The following is a 25,758-nucleotide window of genomic DNA, read 5'->3' on the forward strand; positions in this document are numbered from 1 at the left end:
AATCAGGTACCGAACTTTATCTCTCTTAATGACTCTTTTAACATCAAGCAAGTCCTGCAGTCTATTTTCTAAGTCATGCATAAAAGCGAAACCAAAATGAATTGAGACGCATCTTGTATTAGATTAAGCATTAGGAGGACGGTAACGCTACACCTCAGACGTATAAATAAAGATCATATCAGATGTCCAACGAGCATTTAGAGCATTGGATTTGGTAGACAATTTGCTTAATGTTCTTATTTCTATGAAAACCTTTTACTCATTTAGAGAGAGTCACATTTGTCTGCGTCTCTGTTCATTCAACTATGGGCTGGACCAAGGGTCAAACAGAAATTGCGCGTTGCGTTAATCTCCGTTAATAAAATTTGTGGCGTTAAAATGAATTTGCGTTAACGCGTTATTAGCGCGTTAATTTTGACAGCCCTAATTATAATAAATGAAGGTAAGCATAGAGTTGATGATACCCACTTATTTCCGTAGTATTTATCCTATAAGGGAAGTCAATGGGTACCATCAACTGTGTGAATACCATCATTTATCCAAATATTTTATTTTGTGTTCAACAGAACAAAAAAATTCATACGGGTTTAGAACAACATGAGTTTAAAGGGATACTTCACCGATTTAGCATTCAGCTTTGTATCTGTAGAAACCCGGCAGTATTACTGAATGACCATGTTTCCCTCCACCATTTCCCCCTGAGAGGAGAGATATCTGCATTTTGGTTCTGCAAAAAAGTCCTCCGATGATGCAAAAATCATCATATTACATCATCGGAGGACTTTTTTGCAGAACCAAAATGCAGATATCTCTCCTCTCAGGGGGAAATGAGGGAGGGAAACATGGTCATTCAGTAATACTGCCGGGTTTCTACAGATACAAAGCTGAATGCTAAATCGGTGAAGTATCCCTTTAAGTAAATGACGACAGAATTGTATTTTAACTCTTTAAGGAATCTTGGTATCAGCAAATGAGCAAAACAAATCATTTGCTGACACCAATACTCCTTGAAAAATAGAAATAGTGTTTGATCTTTTCTCAAAACGAACATCGCTTTTCACAATTTTTTGTAATTACTCGTCACCCAGTGACAAGTAATGTATGAAGTCAGTTTCCCACCGGTATCCTTGAAGTATAACCACATGGCGAATTCATTACATTACTGTAGACATTCACTAAACAATAAGCTAAACAGTACATTAAAATCTTTAACACAAACCTTGCAAACTAAACTCTACAAGGTGAGAATCATTTTGCTTAAAAAGCATGTATGTGATACAGTGGTCGCCAGGATTTCACCAAGTAAAATGGGACCCTGGTTTTAATCAAAGATACCCCAATTTACCCTTAACTCAAACCCTGACCATTTTTAAACCCTCAAATTAGTGTGAAATAATAGTTTCAGGGGTATTTTTTAGCCCCTAACCCAATCCTAAACCTAAATCTAACATACACCCTAATCCTAATCCTGCAATCTTATTGGTTAATGAAAATGTTGATCCAGGACCAGCAATGGTGTATGACAAGGATAGTTTGCTATTTGGGGAGGCCAGTCAGAACAGTCCAAAGATAAGAGCAAGTCAGATAGCAGAGAGATCAAAAAGTCATTTAGGACCATAGACAGCGCAGAGGGTAACAAACCATCAATGACATGGTTGTTAAAGGAGATAAATATGCAGAGCGAAGACAAATAAAATGTACGTACAAATTAGTTTTATTGTTCTTTAAAGTATTGCTCATTACTGTTCACAAAGCAAGTTTTTTTTCTCCTTTTTATGTGAGACTGCCGAGTAGCATTATACTAATCCGAAAGATATTTTTCCACACAATATAATGCCTCCCATTATAAAAAAGTAGGGCTACAACCATTTAACTTACAATTAAAAGAGTTCTGTGTATTCAATGTATTTATTTTTGTATCAAGTTCTGTTTTTGTCAGTTTTGTCTGTTTTTTTTTTTAATATTTTTATTTAATGGTTTTTCAGGTTGGAACATCAAACAACACATAGTAATAGTGATTTTATAAAATAATCGTTCCACATTGTTAATACCCCAGTAAAACCCTCCCTCACATCACCCACCTACGGCCTCCAGCAAGACAAAAGAAAAGACAGGAGGAAAAAAAAAAAAGAAAGTAATGATAATAATAAAGATAGCAATAAATAAATAAATAAATTACATAAAATATTATTCCCAGAATAAAGTTTTGTCTGTTTTTGTCATAGTTTTGTCATTTACTATTTACTGGGCCTATAATACTTACGTTTATTTAATATTATTTATGTTAGTTATGTTCAAGTTTTTAATTTAGTTGATGCATTGATTTTTTCCAGGTAATTCAGTGCCTCAACTTAAACTTATTCCACTCACTTCGTTTTCGAGACTGGAGTTAGCCTGGACGGGCGGTAGGGCTGGGCAAAAAAATCTATTTTCCAATTAATCGTTTTTTAAATTGTGGTCTAATAAAAATCGATTCTCAAAGAGCAGAATCAATTTTTTTCTTTCATATTTATTTCCACAAACATTGAAGGTAAGATTAACTTTAATCTAATTACTAGTCTTCTTCAACGTTAGTGTTGTGGCTTTTAATTTTTTTATTAATTACCCACTTGTAAACTGCTGTTCACTGTTCTTTTTTATTAATATAGTATTTGTATTAAATCTATATGCATTGAGTTGAATCGAAAATCGAGTATAAAAACCTACCCGAGAACCAGAATCGAAAATTGAATCGAGAATCGGAATCGAATCGATTTGATAGCTTGTGAATCGAAATCGAATCGATCTGGAACATCTGAATCGATACCCAGCCCTAACGGGCGGCAGTCCTAATGTTCCAAAGTCGGATTTATTTTCACAGTTCGCTTTTGTGTCTTCTGTTCCCATGATGATAGTATGACAGCGACATTGCTATCTCGTGTTATTTGTATTTAAAGAACGGATGTTTAAAACATTGCAGGCTAAAACATCAATCAAGAAAACGCCCCCTGTGTCACTGCATTCCACTGTGCCGTTTTTCATTTGTGCGCGAAAATAATTCGCCTGAGATTAGGTAAGATGGCAAAGTTCATTCATGATTATCAGGCTTAATAAGATTCTTAGGTGATTTAATAGTGAAAGTCAAATGTGTATTGGCATAATACAGGCAATAATATAGGTATCCGTAATAAATATATGAAAAGGAGCAGGAAATCAGTCACAATAAGATATAGTGTGAAGCCCCCCCAAAAATTAAAGTAACCCCAGGTTATGCCATCCTGGCGCCGGGCCTGATGCCAAAGCACATTCTATTAATAGCTCAATTTGAATATTTATATATAACATATTTTTATATTAGCTTGTCTTTTTTATGTATGTTAACATTTTAAACAATAATAAAACATATCAACAACTAAACTAAAATACAATCAACAAGTAAAACCAAACTGTTTGAATAGACTATATCAAAAAGGTAGTCATAGAGATTGTTTTATCCATTGTGGTAGTCCCTGCTTAAAAACGTTGGAGACCCCTGGTAAAGACGATTTTAGCAGCAACGCTTTTGTGGACTTAACGCAACTTCTGGTAGACTTCTGCATAGAATCAATCAGTCCTTCTAGAGTAGTTTTTTTTTGTGTGATTAAAAAGTCAAATAAATACCAAGTAAATTACATCCGTTCATCAAATGCAGGAGTGGGGAACCCTAAACACACCTAAATTTCATATCCAAGTAATAAAGGGTATGCATTAACGTCACTTTTCCACGTGACCACGCCAGAACTCGCCCCCGTTGAGTGGCAAACCTTTAACAAAATGGCTTGCTTTCATAGCGGCTGTGGCGCAAATGCTAGTAAAACTGACTGTTATCAGCTTAAATTGGATTTAGTTGGATTTGATAGCAGAGGTGGATGTAGTGTTGCACTGCCTCTTTAAGAAATGACGTTCCCGTCATGCATTGCTGTTGTGTTGATATACAGAGAGCATGTAGTGTTGCTAGGAAGAGTATGCAGTAAACCTCCGTGTAAAACTCATGTTTCATGTGTCGTCTCAGTCATTACAATGGCGACGAGTGAGTAAAAGGCAGAATAACGCGGAAAAGCAACCGAAACCACAGAGAGAGGACAAACTGAGGAAAAAAGAGCTCAAATAACAGCGTCCTTCTCCGACCAGCACACAGAAAAAGAGACAGAGAAAGCCTGAGACGCAGCACGGAGAAAAGTATCATCGCTTATCTTGTGAGTAAAATTACACAGAAACGATCAAAAAAGAAACTAAACCAAAGCAATCAGAACGCAGAAAAGTATAAAGTGGATGTCACGCAGATGTGTGTAAATTTAATACTGGTTCACACGCTTTGCAAACGCACGAGTAAATGCTACACGCTAAAGCTAAAAACATAATCAACAACAAAGCTGCTATTATCCGATAAAACATGGATGGTGCTACTGTACTGCCACATTTTCCGAGATTTGACATCGACTCAGATCAAGGCTCACTCGCAGTGAAATGGAAGAAATGGTTATCGAGATTCGGAACATTTCTTACAGCTGCTGGTGTAACGAACAAGACCAGACAAAGAGCAATGTTACTGCACTATGCAGGAGAACAAGTGCAGGACATTTTCGACACAATTCCAGAAAATGGCGACAGTGATGATTATGATAAAGCAGCACAAGTTCTGACCGAATACTTCAGCCCAAGCCGTAATACAGAGTATGAAGTATACGTCTTCAGGCAGGCTAAACAAAAACCAGGAGAGACGATCGATGCGTTTCACACAAGATTAAGACAGCTTGCAACGACTTGTGAATTTACAAATACAGGCAGAGAAATAAAATCACAGATCATACTTACATGCACATCATCTCGATTGCGAAGAAGAGCATTGAGGGATAGTAATCTAACATTAAAACAATTGCTTGACTTTGCCAGAGCATTTGAAACTTCAGAGCAGCAGGCAGCTGGAATTGAAAACGACACACAGGCTAATGAAAGTGTTGCAGCGATACCAAAAACAAACCTCAATAAGAGAGCACATACAAATCACCAACAGAAAATAACACAGAGAAAATCACATACAACATGCAGAAACTGTGGTGGCTCTTTCCCGCATCCTGGAGGACAATTAACATGCCCAGCTAAAGGAGCATCATGTAAATTATGTGGTAAACCAAATCACTTTGCTCGTTGTTGTTTCAGCAGACCACGGACAGAGCAAGACAACAGAACATACACAAAGCCACGACAAAGAAAAGACATCACACAAAAGGTGAGAGCAGTAAAGCTAAGTGAAAACAGCCCACCAACAAAAACACTGGAGCCAGACACAACTTCAAGTACAGATGACGAATATGTTTATGTCACACAAGAACCTACAAATGTCAAACAACCAATGACAAAAATCTGGATAGCTCAACAACCTCTAGATGTACTAATAGACACAGGTGCTACAGTTAACCTGCTAGACAAAAACGCACACGACAAAATCAAAATGTCGACAAAACTACAACCAACCAACAAGAAAATACTGCCATATGGTAAACAACAACCACTCCCACTACTGGGAAAGCTAACTACAAACATTTCAGCTCATGGAAAAACCACTGAAGCTACGTTTTATGTAGTTAAAGGAGATCATGGATCTCTGCTCAGTCACAAAACAGCTACTGAACTCGGACTCATTCACATTGTCTTTTCTACTGACATAATTCAGCCTACACATGCTGTCGCTGACCAGCTCATGTTAAAATACCCAAACATCACAAAGGGCATAGGAAAACTGAAAAATGTTCAAGTCAAGCTACACATTGACGACACAGTCAAACCGGTTGTTCAACCACATCGCAGAATTCCTTTCCACGTTCGAAAGAAAGTCGAGAAAGAATGACAAATTCTAGAGGATGAAGGTATCATAGAAAAGGTAGAGGGTCCAACACCCTGGGTCTCACCTATCGTTGCAATGCCAAAACCAAAAAATCCAGAGACAATACGAATTTGTGTTGACATGAGACTACCAAATCAAGCTGTATTGAGAGAAAGACACATTTCACCAACCGTTGATGACATTATTCATGACCTAAATGGTGCGGTAATGTTCTCCAAACTGGATCTCAATTCAGGATATCACCAACTCGAACTAGCACCTGAATCCAGATACATCACAACATTTTCCACACATGTTGGGTTACGAAGATACACAAGACTCATCTTCGGCATCTCATCAGCCGCTGAAGTCTTCCAAAACACCATTCAACAGGTCCTACAAGGCATCCCTGGAGTACGAAACTTCAGTGACGACATACTGGTATATGGTACCACAGCTGACGCACACAACAGATCCCTCGAAGCAGTCTTTCAACGGCTACATGAAAACAACCTGACAATCAACAAAAGCAAATGTGAATTTCACAAAACGTCCCTTGAATTTTTCGGATACCTCTTTTCCAACAAAGGAATCGCACCTGACCCTCGAAAAATCGAAGCGATCACAGACATGCCACCCCCACAAAACCAAAGTGAGATGAGAAGTCTACTAGGTATGGCCAACTACAGCGCAAGATTCATTCCTAACTATTCTTCAACAACTCAACCTCTGAGAGAGCTCACAAAGAAAGACTCAAAGTGGATATGGGGAAAAGAACAAAGTGATGCACTGAAAACACTCAAACACAACCTGGTAAATGCTCCTGTAATGAGTTACTTCCATCCTGACAGAGAAACCAACGTCATCGTTGACGCCAGTCCCGTTGGTTTAGGAGGCATATTAGCTCAGAGAGACAGAGCCACTAATCACACATACATTGTCGCTTACGCTAGTAGAGCGTTAACCCCAGTTGAACAAAGATACTCACAAACCGAGAGAGAAGCCCTTGCCATCATCTGGAACTGTGAACACTTCCATCTATATCTCTACGGTGCGGAATTCAACATGATCACGGATCACAAACCCCTTGAGTTAATCTTCAACAACCCCAAATCAAAACCCCCAGCGAGAATTGAGAGAGGGGCACTAAGATTACAACCCTACAAATACAAGGTCATTTACAAAGCAGGAAAAACAAATCCAGCAGACTATATGTCCCGCCATCCACAAAAACTTCACAAATCCACAATCACTGATGATGTTGACACTGAGATACATGTAAAGTTCATTGCTGACAATGCAGTCCCCAAAGCCATGACGTTAGAAGAAGTAAAAGCAGAGACAGCCAAAGACAACCTTCTTCAGTGTGTTATCAACACAATGCACAACGGCCAATGGCACACACTAAATGACATCTTGACATCAGAACGTGATCAGGCTGACCTGAGATCATTCCACAATATTAAAGAGGAACTTACTGTTCTGGATGACAGAAGCATTCTTCTAAGAGGAGATCGTATTGTTATGCCAAAAACTTTACAGCAAAGAGCACTTGAACTTGCCCACGAAGGTCATCAAGGCCTAGTAAAAACAAAACAACTACTCAGAGAAAAAGTGTGGTTTCCGGGAATCGACAAACAAGCAGAACATTTACTTTCTAACTGTATACCATGCCAAGCATCCTCAACGCAGATCAAACACTCACCACTTCAGATGTTAGAATTACCTGAAGGTCCATGGCAAAATGTTTCTGTAGACTTTTGCGGTCCATTCCCATCAGGTGACCATCTTTTAGTTATCTTGGACGAGTACTCACGATTTCCATGTGTTGAGATAACACCATCCACATCAGCAAACAAAGTTATTCCATTGCTAGACAAAGTTTTCTCCATTGCAGGAATTCCCAAAATAATGAAATCTGACAATGGCCCCCCTTTCTTCAGCCAAGAAATGGCTAACTTCACAACACACCTAGGCATACACCATCGCAAGATCACACCGTACTGGCCTCAAGCCAACGGTGAAGTTGAGAGATTTATGAGAACCATAAAAAAGCTACATCAACGGCTTTTGCCGAAGGTAAGCCTTGGAAACAAGAACTGTATAAGTTTATGAGGAACTACAGAGCAACCCCCCATCAGACCACTGGAGTATCCCTGGCTGAATTGTTATTTGGTAGACCTATACACATAAAATTACCAACCGTGCACAGCCCAGTACACGACGATGCACTTAGACAAGCTGATTGCCACAAAAAGGAGAAGATGAAACAATATTCGGACAGAAGAAAAAGAGTTTCAACATCTGAACTCACAACAGGAGATTCTGTACTCATTCGGGAAAGGATAAAAGGAAAACTCAAAACACCATACAATCCAAAACCATACAAAATCATAAAAACAAAAGGCACAATGATAACAGCACAAAGAGGACAACACGTCATCACAAGAAATTCCTCGCACTTCAAACCCCTGAAACAAAAAGTACATGTACCACTCAGTGATCTCTCTGATGATGAAATGGATGAATTTGACTATGCAGACATACCTCAAGAACAAAGACCTCCAAATATTCCTGAAAGAGAACAACGTTATCCTAGAAGAGAGAACAGGAAACGACCTCTAAAGCTAATGGATTACACCTAATGAACTAAAGTTAAAGCACTTTGAGGAACAGTTACAACATTATAAAGAAAGCTATGTTCTAAGTTTTATAGTCAAAGTGAGTTAATGTGTTTTATAATGCTGAATTAACTATAATTTCTATTGAGGATTTAAGATAATATAATTTTGAGAAAATGCATTTCCAGTTCTCTCAAGTGTCATCAATAATGAACATGTCCAGGATAATGTGTTATTGTTGTCATGTTGTGACATCTTTCTTCTAAAACAAAGGGAGGGATGTAGTGTTGCACTGCCTCTTTAAGAAATGACGTTCCCGTCATGCATTGCTGTTGTGTTGATATACAGAGAGCATGTAGTGTTGCTAGGAAGAGTATGCAGTAAACCTCCGTGTAAAACTCATGTTTCATGTGTCGTCTCAGTCATTACAGTGGACAATGCTTAGTTACATTCCTTACATTTTCAAAGCATCTGTCCTTTATTAGGATGTTTGTATTGGGAAAAATTTTACTTCACTACATTCTAAAGCAGGGGTGTCAAACTCAATTTCATCCCGGGCCACATCAGCATTACGGTTAATCTCTAAGGGCGGGTTGTACTGTATGAATGTATTAACTCTTTTATTACTGTACATTGCATAATTTTCTCTGCATTTGCTAACTATTAGTTTTGTTAATAACTCAATTAATACCTAGCTTTGAAAGTAGAAGCCCAGGCAAATAATGACAAAGTGTATTGAGTAAAACTATTCTACAGATTATTTTATAAATAATTGTGGTGACAAAACACATGTTGTATGTGAGCACACTCAAAATGTTCTGTTATCCTTCATTGTGCAGGTAAGAAAATGAGAGGCATTTTGTGGTACGAGCCCTGTGCAGCTGACACATGCCTGACGAGGTCTCCCCTGCGGCTGCCCGGTAAGATCAATATTTTAATATAAAGCTATAAGCTAAAAGATCAGGCGCTGTTGTAATAGCGTCCAGCACAGCGGCTCGAGTGAGCCTCTCTGCTATGAATTTCCTCCGAGCGCGTCGCCGGTCTGGGACCTCCCATGCCGAGACCGTTCTCATATGCACAGTTGTTCTATATATGCTATATATGTGCTCCCCTTGCTGTTCCTCTCTCGCTGAGACAAGCAAGTGGCGAGCCGTGAGACTAAGATGGATGCGTAGACAAGCACACACGGCATGCGTAGACAAGCACCTTTTTATAAACGGCAAAACCGCGGGCCTCACAGTAGACTTCCTCTCTGCGTATGGGTTCAGTCTGACATTAAACCACCTAGACATACTGCTCGGCTCTGTTAGTCGCTCTGGTCAACGTCACTACAGAGGCTTGTGCACCTGAACGGTCAAGCTCTGGTTATGCGACCTCACTGTAGTGGCGAACGGTATTGAATTCCTCTTTAAGAGCAATTTCCGTGCTTACTATACTGTGTATTGACACCCCACGGCTGTACGGTGTCTCTAAACACTTTTTTGCCTTACCGACAAGCAGTCAATATACGCACACACGTCCATAATTGTATCGACGCTCGCCGTCAAACCCTGGTTTGGCGATCCTCCTGGGACACCGGGCTGGATTCTAAACAATAATTCAGAAGCTTTCTCGCTGAAATTCGCTCGCAGCCCACCTCAGTTTTTCCGCTTCGATACTGACGGTGCAAGCGAGCACAATCTTTCGGCTGTTATTTTCTCTTCCTAGAGAGACGGCAGCCTCAGACCTTTTCATGGCTTTCAAGCATTTGAATCGCACACTCTCCGGATGGCCACTCAAAGGCTTACAGCCAAGCGGTTTATGACGTTTTTCGGCCAGATGGCTGGTTTATATCAGTGGATCCGAAGACGCTCACACCTCCACTCCGCTCCAATACTCTGAGAAATTAAGGGTAATATCAACCTCAAGTGAGCTTGCTACCTGCTTGCTTAACACCAGAGCGCGCTCACAGTCAGACGTGCGGCATCTCGTTTAAGGCGGGCTCACGTACCCCCCTAAGGGTGCACTGGAGCACTCTCGACCGTGTTATTTGTGATAATGCGGTCGAGCAAACTACATGGTTTCATTATTCACCGAGCCAGGCTGAGATCTCGCTTCCTGTACAAGCTGAGGAGTCATCTCCTTTATAAGCTCATTGCATCGCTTTATAAGCTATGTTTAATCAGAGTGATACGCATCTCTTGCTTAAACCACCAAGGTGCAGACATATTTCCCCATTACGACAGGCGTGTGGAGGCTGCATCCATGAGACACGACCTACATGGCTTATGACATGATGACACGAGCAGCTAGGACCCCTTTCGCAAGAAGTCCTTATGCAAAGTCTGATCTATCCGTGTCTGGTGACGGCAAAAAGTCTAAAACCCCGCAAATTGTGGTGTGGAATACTTTTCTCCTCCACAGAGGCTCGTGCACGGCGGCTCTCTCCCCCTACTAATGTGGCGGCGATAACAGCGAACCATGCTTTTACGGCCGACTATTCTATTAAAGAGATAGTTCGGCCAAAAAACGATATTAAACCCATGATTTACTCACCCCCAAGCTGTCCGAGTTGCAGATGTCCATCGTTTTTCAGACAAACACATTTTCGGATATTTTAGAAAATATTTTAGATCTTTCAGTTGATTAGATGTAATGTTACGGGGTCCACCAATAGTCCACGACCTTCAAGTCCAAAAAAAGTGCGTCCATCCTTCACAAATTAAATCCAAACGGCTCCAGGATGATAAACAAAGGTCTTCTGAGGGTAATCCGTGCGGTGTTGTTGTAGAAATATCCATATTTAAAATTTTATTAACGTAATTAACTAGCTTCCGGTAGCGCCGCCATCTTAGTCACGTCCGCATTCAGGATGAGAGCTTACGCAGCGTACAGAGGTTTCTCTGCTGCTGCTCTGTGCCCCCGCCCTTCGAATTTGTCATACGTCACTAAGAAAAGTGCGTACACTACGCTAATAGTCTCTCCTGAATACAGAGGAGTCTAAGATGGTGGCGCCACCGGAAGCCAGTTAATTACGTTAATAAAATTTTAAATATGGATATTTCTACAACAACACCGCACGGATTACCCTCAGAAGACCTTTTTTTATCATCCTGGAGCCGTTTGGATTTAATTTGTGAAGGATGGACGCACTTTTTTGGACTTGAAGGTCGTGGACTATGGGTGGACCCCGTAACATTTCATTTAATCAACTGAAAGATCTAAAAAAAATTCTAAAATATCCGAAAATGTGTTTGTCTGAAAAACGATGGACATATGCAACTCGGACAGGGTTTAATATCGTTTTTGGCCGAACTATCCCTTTAATTCACAACCCTGTCATTTTTCAGATGCGGATGGCTGCGATAACAGCGAACCATGCTCTTACGGCCGGCCATTCTCTTTTAATCCACAAGCCTGTCATTTCTCAGATGCGCTCTGGAACTGTCTGAGGTCCTGAATGACAGATATGTCTGACATACATCAGACGATCAGCTGTTCGTCTGCTTCACAGATCACTCACTAGCGCACCTGTCAACACAGGTTATTTATGGATCGTTGAAGTTATCACCTCCCTTAACAAATGATGCTCACTCGTGGTTAAACCTACTCCATGTGTGGATTAGCTTTACCTCGGGCATAGTCTTAAGAGGTTTTTCATTTTGACATCTGTGACATGGCCTCGCCGCCCACGTTGTCAATTTTACAGCTTCGACATCCCTGCCTTGCGCGCTACTTGGGTTTGTTGCATTAAAAGGTGCGCCTGTAAGCCCACCTGTATGCACGATATGTTTTTTTTAATTATATGCGTCCACCGTGCACTTAAAGAAGCTCACCTATGCACGCTATAAGATTGCGGTATACACTAAAGATGCGCTTGGAGAAGCTTACCTGTATACACGGCTGTGTTATCCATTTGTGACACATACACACTGTTGTTGTTCATCTGTGTACGTTCACGGTGCGTTGGGTACCCACCGTTACGTTCCTAAATCATATCTGTACACATTCACGGCGCGTTCTGTGCACTAATTTTTCTATACGCATTCACGATGTACTCAAGTGTTCACCTGTGCCCGTGCAATTTATTGTCAGTACACATGAACGGCGCGCTTGGGAAGCTCACCGACCTGTGCACTATAATATTACCCACTGTATATGCATCCTTGATGCGCTCGAGGGCTCACCTGGGTTCACACTATTGTGGTATCTGTATAATCCCACGCTACGAACCGTTCTGCCGCATATTATAGTCAGATCGGCCGTTCGTGAGCTTTGCAGATCACTCACTAAGTATGCCGGTTACTAACAGTGGCTATTTAGATGGATAGTTGAAGCCATCGCACTGGCTCACGCCTTCCTCAATGAGCTATGATGTTAGAGCCCACTTTGCGCGAAGTTGACTTCATCATGGGCTTGGTTTACAGGAGTATCTATTCTTGATATCTGCAACGCGGCCGGCTGGTCTTCGCCGTCTACGTTTGTCAGATTTTACAGCTTATACGTTCCTGGCCTACGAGTGCAGGTTCTCTCAGCTTAACCATGCACGCTCATTCATGCGTTTTATGTGTACATCGGAGTGCGCTCAGCGAGCTCACCAACGTGACTCTGGACTTACTTATTCTCACACACCCGCGGCGCGCTCTGTGATCTCGCCGTCTTGTGCTATGTTATGTGCTTCCCGGTGCGTTTTAAACCCCACCGTATGCGCGTTAACATTTTATATGGTGCTTACACTTTGCTTTTAAGCTGTGAATATGCTGGATATAGGGCCACATACATTGTCTCTCCGGTAAAGCACTTCAGTCCGTTTTGTATGCACGGCGTGATGGGATTATGTTCCCCCATAGCGTCAGCAACTGAAATAACGGGAATGAGCATTGCGTAGTTAGCCGTGCTACAAACGCCTACGCAGCGAGCTTCATTCGGCTACGCGCTTCAGTCGAATGCAAGTGAGTTATGGCGCTCGTTTTCGGACTATTATAGGGCATAGTCCCGCCACTTTCGCTGGCTCGAACGCCATAAGTCTGTTATTTTTACAGACGTTAACCAATAGGCTTTAATCGTGGCGTAAACAGAAGTCCCCCCCCCATAGCGTCAGCAACTGACGCAATGCTCATTCCCGTTATTTCAGGAAACCGGGGTTACGTGAGTAATCTAGGCGTTTTCCAAAGAAAAACACAGATAAAATACAAATACTTGAAAAATACTTTTAAGTAGAAAGTAAAACCTCTTATCAACCCACCTGTGGTCTTTGGACATTGGCATGAACAATCTATTTATTTTTCCTTTCTGTGTTTTTTGGCAGTCTGTAAAACGATAGCTCAGAATTCTTGTTAATCTGTTAGTACAGTCTATCGCACAACAGCTGTTTTTCATGTCGATGTGTTTTCACCATGTTTTCGCCGATGTCACGCTGTACTCAAATACTGCCGCTCTGTCTTTTGCCACTCAGTGAGCATAACCGCAGTCCCTCTCGCCAACGGTGACGTCATCTACATACCCTCTATTCTGAAGACTTCAATTAGATTTTTCAGGTGTGTTTAATTAGGGTTGGAACTGAACTCTACAGGACAGTGGCCCTTCAGAACCAGGGTTCCCCACCCCTGATCTAATGCGTATCAACTATTACACCAAGCTAACGTGTAAAATTAATGTATACAATGTTAGCAACAGGTCCTTGAATTCTTGCCTGGCAAACCTCTCCGCACAGTTGTGATCCATGTTTGTCGTCTCCCCTCATCTCTAGCAAACCAAAACATTTTATTTTAGACAAGTTATTTGTTTCAGAGATCTGTTTGTTTCAGCCACTAGACCGATAAATAAGTACAGACCGAAAGTTCACTTTGGTTTAGGCGCGTAACAGTGAATGCGTGTGTGTCCAATGAAACCGTCTATATGTTATAGATGTCACCTGTTTTGGTATTTTTTATATAATGCAAAGACATTCATGCATTTTTAAGTTGTTTTTTTTTTCTTTGAAATCTTTAAAAAGCTAATGCTGAGCAATGACCTCATAGTCCTCAGAACCAACAGCTGAAAATGGAGATGCACGATATGCCACCATCACTCTTCCCAGCAGACCTTGTGCTCTGGCCACCAGCAGACTAAGCAAACCAGCCTCTTCTTGAACAGTGATGTGTCCCTCTGCCAGTGCAGGTTTGATCATTCCCACAGGCACTGGGGCAGTTTGAAACTGCAACAGGCCTGAAATTACATGGTGATTAATATTTACTACAATAAAAATGTGTATTTAGGCTATGTATAATAATAATAACAATAATAATATGTATGGCTATACATTTATTCTAAGAAATTAGCTTAAACACAAAAAAATAAAATAACAATGTACCATATGGATGGTCACTGGCCTTGATGGTAATATTGTTGATGGCACTGTCTGGGTCAATGCTAGCACCACTGGTTGGGGTGGAACCTGGTTTCCCATCACCTGACTCAGCTGACACCAGTCTAACCAGGAATTGCTCATCAACCTCAGGCAGGTCATCATTTAAAGCAAGCAAGTTTAAGACCTAAGGGATAAAACGTCATATATGTTGATGAACAGCAAACAAAGCCTTGATTAAAGAATACTGTACTGTTCTATGTGTATTATAATTGTAGTGATTTTAGCCAGTTGAACAAAATGATCTAAACTCCCACTAGATGGAGCCATAGTTGTTCAATTTGGCACCAGCACAAACCTCACATGAGTGTCTATTACAATTTTTCTTGATTGCTAAAACACTATAACCAGGCTTTTGAACTACAATTTCAAAACCAAGAAGCCATTTTTCAAAAAAACATCCATTTTGCTGAACAATAAACACTACTCCCCTGCTTTAACACTTAAGTCAGATTTCGTTATCTGTTAATGCAAAACTCAACACACAAATCCTACATTTCTCGGTGCTTACACCATTTGGTCATATGGAGAGCACTAGCATTCAATACTGTTCACACAAGTCAGCACAGCTTAGGCTCAATTAACAAACAATTACCAACGGTGGAAACAATAAGAGTCAAAATTGAACACACATCAATCAGATCATTTAAAAGATAAAAGGGCCCGAATAAGTTCACTGAGCTTTGGAACAATGAATCCACAGAGGAATGAAGGAATAGGTAGAGGAGGAAGAGGAGGATGTGGTGGATGAGGAAGAGGGGGACGTGGTGGAGGAGAAGGACATGGTGAAGGAGAAGGAAGAGGACATGGTAAAGGAGGAGGGAAAGGAGGAGGACATGGTGAAGAAGGAGGAGGGAGAAGGGCAAGGCGACAACCAGTCTAAGATGAAATTTGAGCCACTGTAGTTGACCATGTTCTTGTCCATGGTATGACTTTAGGGGGGCTAAGCAACGAGTACAGCCTAATTTGAGTCGATTTACCATTGCCTTCATCTTCAGAACCTTCAGGGAGGTAGATGTACTTACAGTAAGATTGCTCTGTACAGTAACTTTAGAGTGCATACACTGTTGGATTATGCTACTGTAATAAAAAAAAAATGCATCAAATTGCCTCACATACAGATAGACATATCAGTAGATAAATGTCAGGAGTGGATCAGGCATGCAAGAGGATTTTATCCTGGCTGTTTGGCTAGGGCCAATATAGCCTTTGATGTGGACGATATTCTCTGGCCTGACCCAGAATAAAGATGGGATTTTGAGGTGGAATTTTTTTTTTTTACAGTTGTGCTGTGTAGCACATGAATGAATAAAAATGTGCCAGTGTATACATTGATTGTGTCTTTTGGGGTCACATGAAAGGGTTTTTGAGGTGGAGAACCACAAGCAACATAGCTTGTTTTCAATATATTGTTTTGATTTTATTGCACAGTGTTATGTTGTAGTGTGTGTGTTTTTGAAAGCTTGTGTATGAAGTCTGAGGGAAAAGTTTGGTTTTTCAGTAAGAGTGAATGGTTTTAAGTGTAGAGCTTCATTTTGACAACAATATAGGATGTTTGGGGAGTTGGCTGAGATGTTAGGGATTTGTGTTTACTGTTTTGAGAATATGAGGCATAGTTTCAAGAAATGTGTTTAAGCAACCGAGAAAAACTGTAAAACATGTTCATCATTTGTCAATGCTTTATGCAAATTGTCATAGCAGTACAAAACATATTTTCCAACTTTTGTATACTTAAAGTTTAAAATACATTTAATTCTTAAGAAAGTGTTTTTCTGTTAAAACACTTCAATTTTAAATAACAAACACATACTTATTGAAAACAATTTGTAAGATCTTCCCATAAAGTATATAAAATACAGATCTGCTTCAGTAAAAGACCATTGCTCTGCTTATTTGACCATCCTCCACCAGTTTACATTACACTTGCTCAAATACTGTAGTAGTGTAAGATGGGGCAGGTCTATCTGATCGCTGACACCGCACAATGGTAAATAGGAGTTTTTAAGGTATATGATGTTAAGAATTGATAAACAACACCATTTATGCATTTGGCAGCTTTCACCCAAAGCAACTTTTTTAATGTATACATTATATCATTCCCCCATCTAAAAAAACACCATAAGTCTCAGTGAGAGATATCAAAACTGATGCAAGTGCAAAATACCTGTTAGGTTCCCTTTCAATACGGTTCACTTCGCATCGCGTCAGTTAGCTGACGCTATGGGGGAAACTCCTCTTTACTCCGTGACTGAAGCCTATTGGTTAACGTCTGTACAAAGTACAGACCAATGACGTTTGAACCCGCGCGCGGGATGCACACGTCCTTATATAAGCGCGGTTCAAGCCCCCTGTGTTCTGTCACATCGCAACCGTTCATGCTTACAGAGTCCCTTCGCTCCTCTCACATTCAGTGGCGAGATCTCTGGCACATATATGAATCCCCCGAGTGCATCGGGTGATACCGTTCATACGACGCATGGCTGTTCTGTCTGTGTTGCTGCTCCCCCTCTGCCGTTCCTCTCTTGTTGAGATGAACAAGCGGGGGAACCGTAGAACTAGATAGATGCATACGACAAGCAAACACGAGCGGGTCTGCCCCTGTTCCCTGTCATAGCACAGCCACTCGTACTCCACGCTCGCGGAGTCCCTTGCTCCTTTCCCCGCAGTGGTGAGGTCTCTTAACGGCTTAGTTAGCACGCGGTCTTACGGCTCGCTGCCTCTAAATGCAGCTGTCTAGTGTTCAACGATTACAGAGCTTCATGCCCCTCCCCTCCTGGAGTGGCGCGATCTCATTCGTCTGCTCGATAGGGCGGATTCGCCGCTATTGGAGCACCAAGAACACTCATTATAAGAGCTAACCGGCTCACTATTCGTCTATACAGAGCTTCATGCCCCTCCCCCCTGGAGCGGCGCGATCTCATGTTATCCAAAACATACTGTGTAATACTGTCGGTTATGCGACCTCACTATAGTGGTGATGGTATTGAATTCCTCTAAAAAGAGTAATTTCTGTGCTTACTATACTGTGTATTGACACCCCACGGCTGTACGGTGTCTCTAAACACCTTTTTGCCTTACTGACAAGCAATCAGTAATACGCACACACGGTCCGCTGTCCATAATTTTATCGACGATTGCCGAAAAAACCCCGGTTTGGCCATATACTGTGTATTGACACCCCACGGCTGTACGGTGTCTCTAACATCTTTCTGCCAAATTCGCTCGCAGCCCACCTCAGTTTCTCCGCTACGATGCTGAAGGCGCAAATGAGCACGGCCTTACGGCTGTCGTTCTCTCTTCCTAGAGAGACGGCAGCCTCAGACTTTTGCATGGCTCCAAGCGTTTGAATCGCGCCCTCTCCGGACGGCCACTCAAAGGCTTACAGCCAAGCGGTTTATGACGTTTTTCTGCCATATAGCTGATTTATATCAGCGGATCCGAAGACGCTCACACCTCCGCTCGGCTCCAATACTCGGAGATATTAAGGGTAATGTCAACCTCAAGTGAGCTTGCTACCCGCCACAATAAGTTTAAGCTCAAAGCGCGCGCACAGTCAGACGCGCGGCATCTCGTTTAAGACAGTTTCACGTACCCCTCTAACGAGCCTATGAAAGCCGAATATCGGGGCATTCTGTTCATAAGTCCACTTCAGTTTGACTAAGCAAAGGTCCCGCCCCGAGCTGACGGCCGGGAAGCTTATGCTTAAGTTACACACGGCTGCATGAAGTGCTACCATTACGAGATCGCCAGCATCTGCTGTGGGTTGAACACGCTTTACGATGGCAATCAGCATTCGGCGTGTCGAACGCCCGTTTGTCTCATATCAATCAACTTGTACTGTACATACGGTCCATTAAGGGGATGATTTTAGCACTGCAGCACTCTCGACCGTCTTATTGTGATAATGCGGTCGGGCAAACTACGGTGGTTTCATTATTTACTGAACCAGACTGAGATCTCGCCCCCTGTACAAGCTGGCAAGTCATCTCCTTTTATAAACTCATTGCATCGCTTTATAAGCTATGTTCAATCGGAGTGATACGCATCTCGTGCTTAAACTACCAAGATGCAGTATTAACCCGTTACGATGGGCGTGCGGAGATTGCATCCGTGGGAAACAACCTACATTACGTGCCTTATGACACGTTGACACGAGCTGCTAGGCGTCCTTATGCAAAGTCTGATCTATTCTCTCTAGTGACAGCGAAAGTCTAACCCCCTGTGAATTGTAGGTGGAACAGCTTTCTCCTCACTACAGAGGCTCGTGAACGGCGGTTTTCTCCCCCTATGTATATATATGTGGCGGTGATAACAGCGAACCACGCTTTTATGACCGACCATTCACTTTTTTCATAAGCCTGTCATTTCTCAGATGCGGACGTTGCCCGAGGCGCAGCGCTCTGGAACTGTCCAAGGTCCTGTATGACAGATACGTCTGACGTACATCAGACGATCAGCTGTTCATCTGCGTCACAGATCACTCACTAGCGCACCTGTCAATACAGGTTATTTATGGATCGTTGACGTTATCACCTCCCGTGACAATGAAGTCTACTCCATGTATGGATTAGATCCTCGGGCATGGTCTTAGAAGTTTCTCATTTGACATTTGTGACACAGCCGGCTGGTCCCCGCCGTCCACGTTGTCAGTTTACAGCTTCGACATACCTGCTTCGCGCACTACTGAGGTTTGCTGCATTAAAGGTGCGCCACGTAAGCTCACCTGTATGCACGATATGGGTTTTAATTATATGCGTCCACCGTGCGCTTAGAGAAGCTCACATATGCACGCTATAACATTTCGGTATACACTAAAGATGCGCTCGGAAAAGCTCATCTGTATACACGGCTGTGACACATACATACATTGTTGTTCATCTGTGTACGTTCACCGTGCATTGGGTGCCCACCGTTACATTCATCAATCATATCTGTACACATTCACCGCGGGATCTGTGCACTGATTTATCTATACGCATTCACGGTGCACTGAAGGGTTCACCCGTGTGCGCACAACTTATTATCAGAACACATGACGGCGCGTTTGAGAATCTTGCCGGCCTGTGCATTATAACACTCTGATTCATCTATATGCATTCACGATGTATTCAAGTGTTCACCTGTGCCTGTGCAATTTATAGTCAATACACATTTACGGCGCGCTTGGAAAGCTCACCGATCTGTGCACTATAATACTACCTATATGCATCCCGATGCGCTCGAGGGCGCACCTGGGTTCACACTATTGTGGTATCTGTATAATCCCACGCTACGAACCGTTCTCCCGCATATTATAGTCAGATCGGTCGTTCGTGAGCTTCACAGATCACTCACTACTTATGTCTGTTGCTTACAGTGGATATTTAGATGGATCGTTGAAACCATCGCACTGGCTCCACCCCTCTATGAGCTATGTCCTATCTCTGTGCGAGTTGGCTTCTTCATGGACTTGGTCTACAGGGGTATCTATATTTGATATCTGCTACACGGCCGGCTGGTCTTCGCCATCTACGTTGTCAGATTGTACAGCTTAGACGTCCCTGCCCTACGAGCGCAGGTTCTCTCGGCTCAATCATGCACGCTCATGCGTTTTATGTGTACACCACGGTGCGCTCAGCGAGCTCACCAACGTGACTCCGAATTTACTTATCTCGCACACCCGCGGCGCTCGGTATCCCGCCGTCTTGTGCTATTTTATGTGCCCCCGGTGCGTTTAAAACCCCACCGTGTGCGCGTCAACATTTTATATGGTGCTTACACATTTGCTTTAAAGCTGTGAATATGCCGGGTATAGGGCCACACGCAGTGTCTCTCCGGTAAGGCACTTCAGTACGTTGTGTATGCACGGCGTGATGGGATTATGTTCCCCCATGGCATCAGCTGGCTGGCGCGATGCGAGGTGAACCGTATTGAAAGGGAACGCTTAGGTTACTCACGTAACCCCGGTTCCCTGAAATAACAGGAACGAAGCATTGCTTCACTTGCCGTGCTACAAACGTCTATGCAGCGAGTGTTATTCGGCTGCGCGCTTCAGTCGAATAATAATGAGCTCCTGACGCTTGAACCGCGCTTATGTAAGGACGTGTGCATCCCGCGCGCGGGTTCAAACGTCATTGGTCTGTACTTTGTACAGATGTTAACCAATAGGCTTCAGTCACGGAGTAAACAGGAATTTCCCCATAGCGTCAGTAAAAAACTGACGCAATGCTTCGTTCCCGTTATTTCAGGGAACCGGGGTTACGTGAGTAACCTAAGCGTTTCCCCCATAGCGTCAGCTAACTGACGCAATGCTTCGTTCCCGTTATTTCAGGGAACCGGGGTTACGTGAGTAACCTAAGCGTTTTTACGATTGCTATGACAGATTTTTCAATACTTTTAACAAGTTTCCAAAACTCTTAACACAGTTAGCACTACATCCGCCTATGTAAGCTATACTATTAACACTTTTCTTGTTGCTTTAACACAAAATGCATATAATTAACAGAAATTTAAAATGCTTGAACTTCTTTTACACACAACCTCAAACAAGACCAAAACAATAGATTTTTAATGTCAAATTTAAAAATGCTGTCACACAGCATGTCAAAACTGATAACATTATGTGCTAAACCTGACTAGTCAAAGTAAACAGCTGTTTGTATGATGAATTGAAACACAAATATATATACCCTGTATTTTATTACATTTGGAATTAAAAACAACTTATTGTACTGTACCAATGCAAATATATAAATCACAGCTGATTTTCATCTAAGAAACACACTCAGGTTCTTTCGATTGCATGACCATATGGTATACAGTACAATAGAGTAAAAGAGAACCTCTTTAGGTCGATCTTGTGTGGAAAAGGAACAATATGAGCAACACAAAAAATAAGATATATGTCTGCAAGAGTCAGGGAAGACCACCAGGACAAGGAAGAGGTTTTCCTCCAGTCCCACCTGGATGCAATAGATGGTGCATTCCCAGACCTCACAACTGAACACTGTCAGAGGTGGATAAGACATGGCAAAGGATTCTTTACAAGATGCCTTGAACATGTGGCCAAATAGAAACGCAATATATTAGATAATGAGATTTTCTTTTTGCTTTATTCTTCAGTGGCTTTTTCTGTTTGTATATTTTATTTTTACTTTATATTGGAAATTGCAATAATATTGAATATGTTTGTTATCTTGTAGTAAAATCCTGTTGTAAATACTGTAAAGTCTTTACTGCACCAATTCTGTCTGTCTACTTTTTTTCATAAACTGTACTCTAAGATGGATGATTTATTTTTGTCTTGAATTTCTGCAGCAAAACAAACATAATGCATGGATTTACTAAACCCAACTAAACAAAAATATAAACAAGTTTTCAGAAGAAACTGTTTAATTGTATAAGGACAGACTGACACATAAAATAATGCAGTTTTAATTTTTCCATCTTATGTTTGTGTTTTTTATGACATTGTGTTATAATTGACTAAATGTTTCTGTTGGAAGAGAACATGTTTTGGTGATTTGGCATAACTAGTTGATTCTGGGATATATTTACAGTGTTTTGGTAAACAGTGTGAGAGTTTTGTTTACAATTTTACTTGTTAAAAATTTTACTTGTCAATACTTGTTAAAAGTATTGAAAAATCTGTCATAGCAATCGTAAAAAACTGTAATTCATTGCACAGTCTAATCATGATCTTCCTCAATAAATCAACCCAGTTACCTCAGATCGCTGGCCTGGCAGGAAATGGATAGTGCCTTTAGAACTGGCAAAGTCTGAGGCAATTGGCGAGTCTGTGGGCGAATCAACCTGAGTAATGGTATAGTTTACATAGACATGGTCCAGGGCACCCCGTGTACGCTCCACTACACAGGAGATTGTGGAGCCCTCCTCAGATATCTGATACGTGGGGAGAAAGGTTACAAGGTTAGTGTGAAGCCAAGTGTGAATGAAATGAACTTAGGCAAATTTGAACAATTATTAATTTGTTTCGTCATATAGGATTTTTTCTCCCCAAAGGAGTTTTTTTTACCCCTTTGGCTTGCTTACTGGGAGATTGTTGACTTTAGCTTATCTAAGGAATTTCTTTTGTACATTACGTTACAGTTTTTCTCAATTGCTAAAACACTTAAACCCATTGGCTGAACAAAGTTCTCAGTTGCCTGAACTCATTTATTTAATTGTGCAGTCTGTTGTCAATACCTTAAACCAGGGCTATTCAATTAGTTTGTCGTGGGGGCCAGTTCATGAAAAGCATCTCAAACAAGGGGCCGGAGAAATGAATCAGTGATGATATCTACATGTTATATTTTGAAACTGCATAACAACAAAATCATTGCATTGTACAATAGGCTTTTTCTACAAACATGTATTTTGAAACTGCATACAACAACATTAGTGCATTGTTATGTCAAAGTAGGCTTTTTCTACATTCAGACATGTTCATATGTTGTATTTTAAAACTGCTTAACAACATAAGATAGGTGCATTGTAAGATGCCCAAGTAAGCTTTATTTTACATTTAAAGGGGTAAATAAGAGCCATATCACACTCATTAAGAATTTAACTCATTTACTCACTTCAGTGCACATAACAAAAAAGTTTATAATATGGAACATAATTGTTTTATGCTGTTTTTTGTCAAAGCTAATTATTACAGCAGCCCTATTTAAACTACATCAGCCATCTTAATAATTGGCAAATATCAGGCTCCCTTCTAATAAGACAAAATATGTTTTTAGATTTCGCAAGAGCAGTAAAATCAGGTGTATGTTTGTCAGCGCGATACGCATACAGTGGTGCAGGTGCTGGGCTGTGAGCGATGGGCGATTAACTGTTACTCGTTTTAATTGCAGTCTTGTGTGAGAACTATGACTCGCATAATATTTGAGCCTTTGTCTGCTTTGAATTTTGGAGAAACGCCAGGATCTTTCTAGTTCACAAAATCGTTTCAACAAGTTTCCTTTTTTAAGACATCTAACGTTAATGTCATTGTGGATAAGCAAGTCATCATTGAGCCGACATTTCAGACAACAATTGTCGGAAAAGGCAGTGTTTTTAAGGCGGACATACAACAAATAAAGTTAAAACAGCCATATAGTCCGGTCTCTTAACTCACCACTGTCAGCTTTCGCGTCTGACGCGGGCGCGAGCGGGGGAGGCTCCCGTTGTGGACCAAAGCGCGAATATAAACATGTGACACAGCTGCTCGCAACAGTCACGTGACTCGCGCTCTTCAGCTCATGCTGTATGAAACGCACGCGCATCAACTCGTAACTGTAGGGCTCGTTAACCTAATAAATTTATTCTAGAGATGTCTTTTTTACAGCAGGCATGAAAACGGGTCAGGGGTGAAAAAGGTGAGAAGGGCGCTTGAGGGGCGATGTGGCCTCTGATGGGGCCGCGAGGTGGGAGGACCCCCCAGAATAAATATTATGGCCTCATTAGGGAACATGCTGTAACTTAACTTATTTATTCTTCAGGCATGTGATTGGCCAAGGACAAAAAAAAAGGAAGGAACGCAACATCCCTCCATAAGCGCAGAAACAAAATGCACACCATAACATACGCAAAAAATAGATTATGACCATTATTAGGGGTCAAGCCCAGAATGGGCGAGACCCCTATTGGGATTGTTAGTTTTATTAGGGGTCAAGCCCAGAATGGGCGAAGACCCCTATTGTATCTGTTAGTTTTCTTATTAGGGGTCAAGCCCCGAAGGGGCGTAGAACCCTATTGTTATTAGGGGTCAAGCCCCGAAGGGGCGAAGACCCCTATTGTATTTGTTAGTTTTCTTTTTATAATAATTAGGGGTCAAGCCCCGAAGGGGCGTAGAACCCTATTGTTATTGTTAGTTTTCTTATTAGGGGTCAAGCCCCGAAGGGGCGTAGAACCCTATTGTTATTGTTAGTTTTCTTATTATTATTATTATTTATCTTCCTCGTTCTTCCGCCGAAAGTCAATGGCAGCCCATAGAACCGTACATAGGAAAGTTATGAAATTTGGCACACATGTAGAGGACAGTCTCAGAAGTTACTATAGCAAAATTGGTGTGTCTGACCCAAACCCTCTAGCGCCACCAACAGTCCAAAAATCCAATTATGTTCATGCTCATAACTTCTGACCCATGAGTCCTAGAAACTAAATTCTTGTTTCCTCTGAATCCTTGCCTCATGATGATTCAAATGCACACATTGATGTCATTTGTGTCATGCACATCTTTCCGCCATTTTGAATTTTCGTAAAACCTACTTTTTCGAACTCCTCCTAGACCGTTTGTCCGATTTGCATGTCCTTTGGTATGTAGCATCTAGAGACATCCAAGACAAAAAGTTATCAAAAGCTTTTTGATAGACCAATGCGTTCTCGTATACAGTGACAACATACAAGGCGGCGAGCACGCCAAAACAGACGTGAGGCCGTATCTTCGCAAAACTTTATTGTATCGACATGAAACTTGGTATATGTCATTACAGTCATGACCTGAGGGTGCCTGCAACGTTTCGTCACAGCGCCACCTAGTGGTCACGAGATTCGAAAAATGCCTATTTTCGCTTATAACTACTTAAAACTTAAGTCTAAAATCATGAAGGTGGTCTTGTTAGATTCCTTGAGGCATGCCAAGTCAAACGATACCAAACGGTTTTCGGTCGGCCATTTTGGGTGTCGGCCATTTTGAATTTTCTCATTAAGTTCAGTATTTCACAAACAGATTGGCGTATCGCTACGAAATTTGTCATGGTTCATCAGTGACATGTTCTGAGCGCACCTATAAATCTTTAGGACGGCGCCACCTAGTGGTCAGGATATGTAAATAAATTGTTTAATATCTTTATATCATTTGATTAAATTGCCACACTGACATAAGACTTCACTCTATTGATTCCTTGGCTCATGTTGAGTCTGACTGTACCAAATATGTCCGAGTC

General features: G+C 41.5%; 1 protein-coding gene across 1 annotated transcript in view; it reads right to left on the reverse strand.

Moving 5' to 3' along the window:
* Nucleotides 1-25,758, reverse strand: part of adgrv1 (adhesion G protein-coupled receptor V1) — a 1,080,612-nt gene that overhangs the window by 783,069 nt on the left and 271,785 nt on the right. The window contains 3 exon segments of the mRNA XM_073861135.1: nucleotides 14,456-14,649; nucleotides 14,795-14,975; nucleotides 22,553-22,729. Coding sequence (XP_073717236.1) covers nucleotides 14,456-14,649; nucleotides 14,795-14,975; nucleotides 22,553-22,729 — 552 coding nt within the window.

The sequence above is a fragment of the Misgurnus anguillicaudatus genome, chromosome 22, assembly GCF_027580225.2.
Source record: "Misgurnus anguillicaudatus chromosome 22, ASM2758022v2, whole genome shotgun sequence".
NCBI classification, from domain to species: domain Eukaryota; kingdom Metazoa; phylum Chordata; class Actinopteri; order Cypriniformes; family Cobitidae; genus Misgurnus; species Misgurnus anguillicaudatus.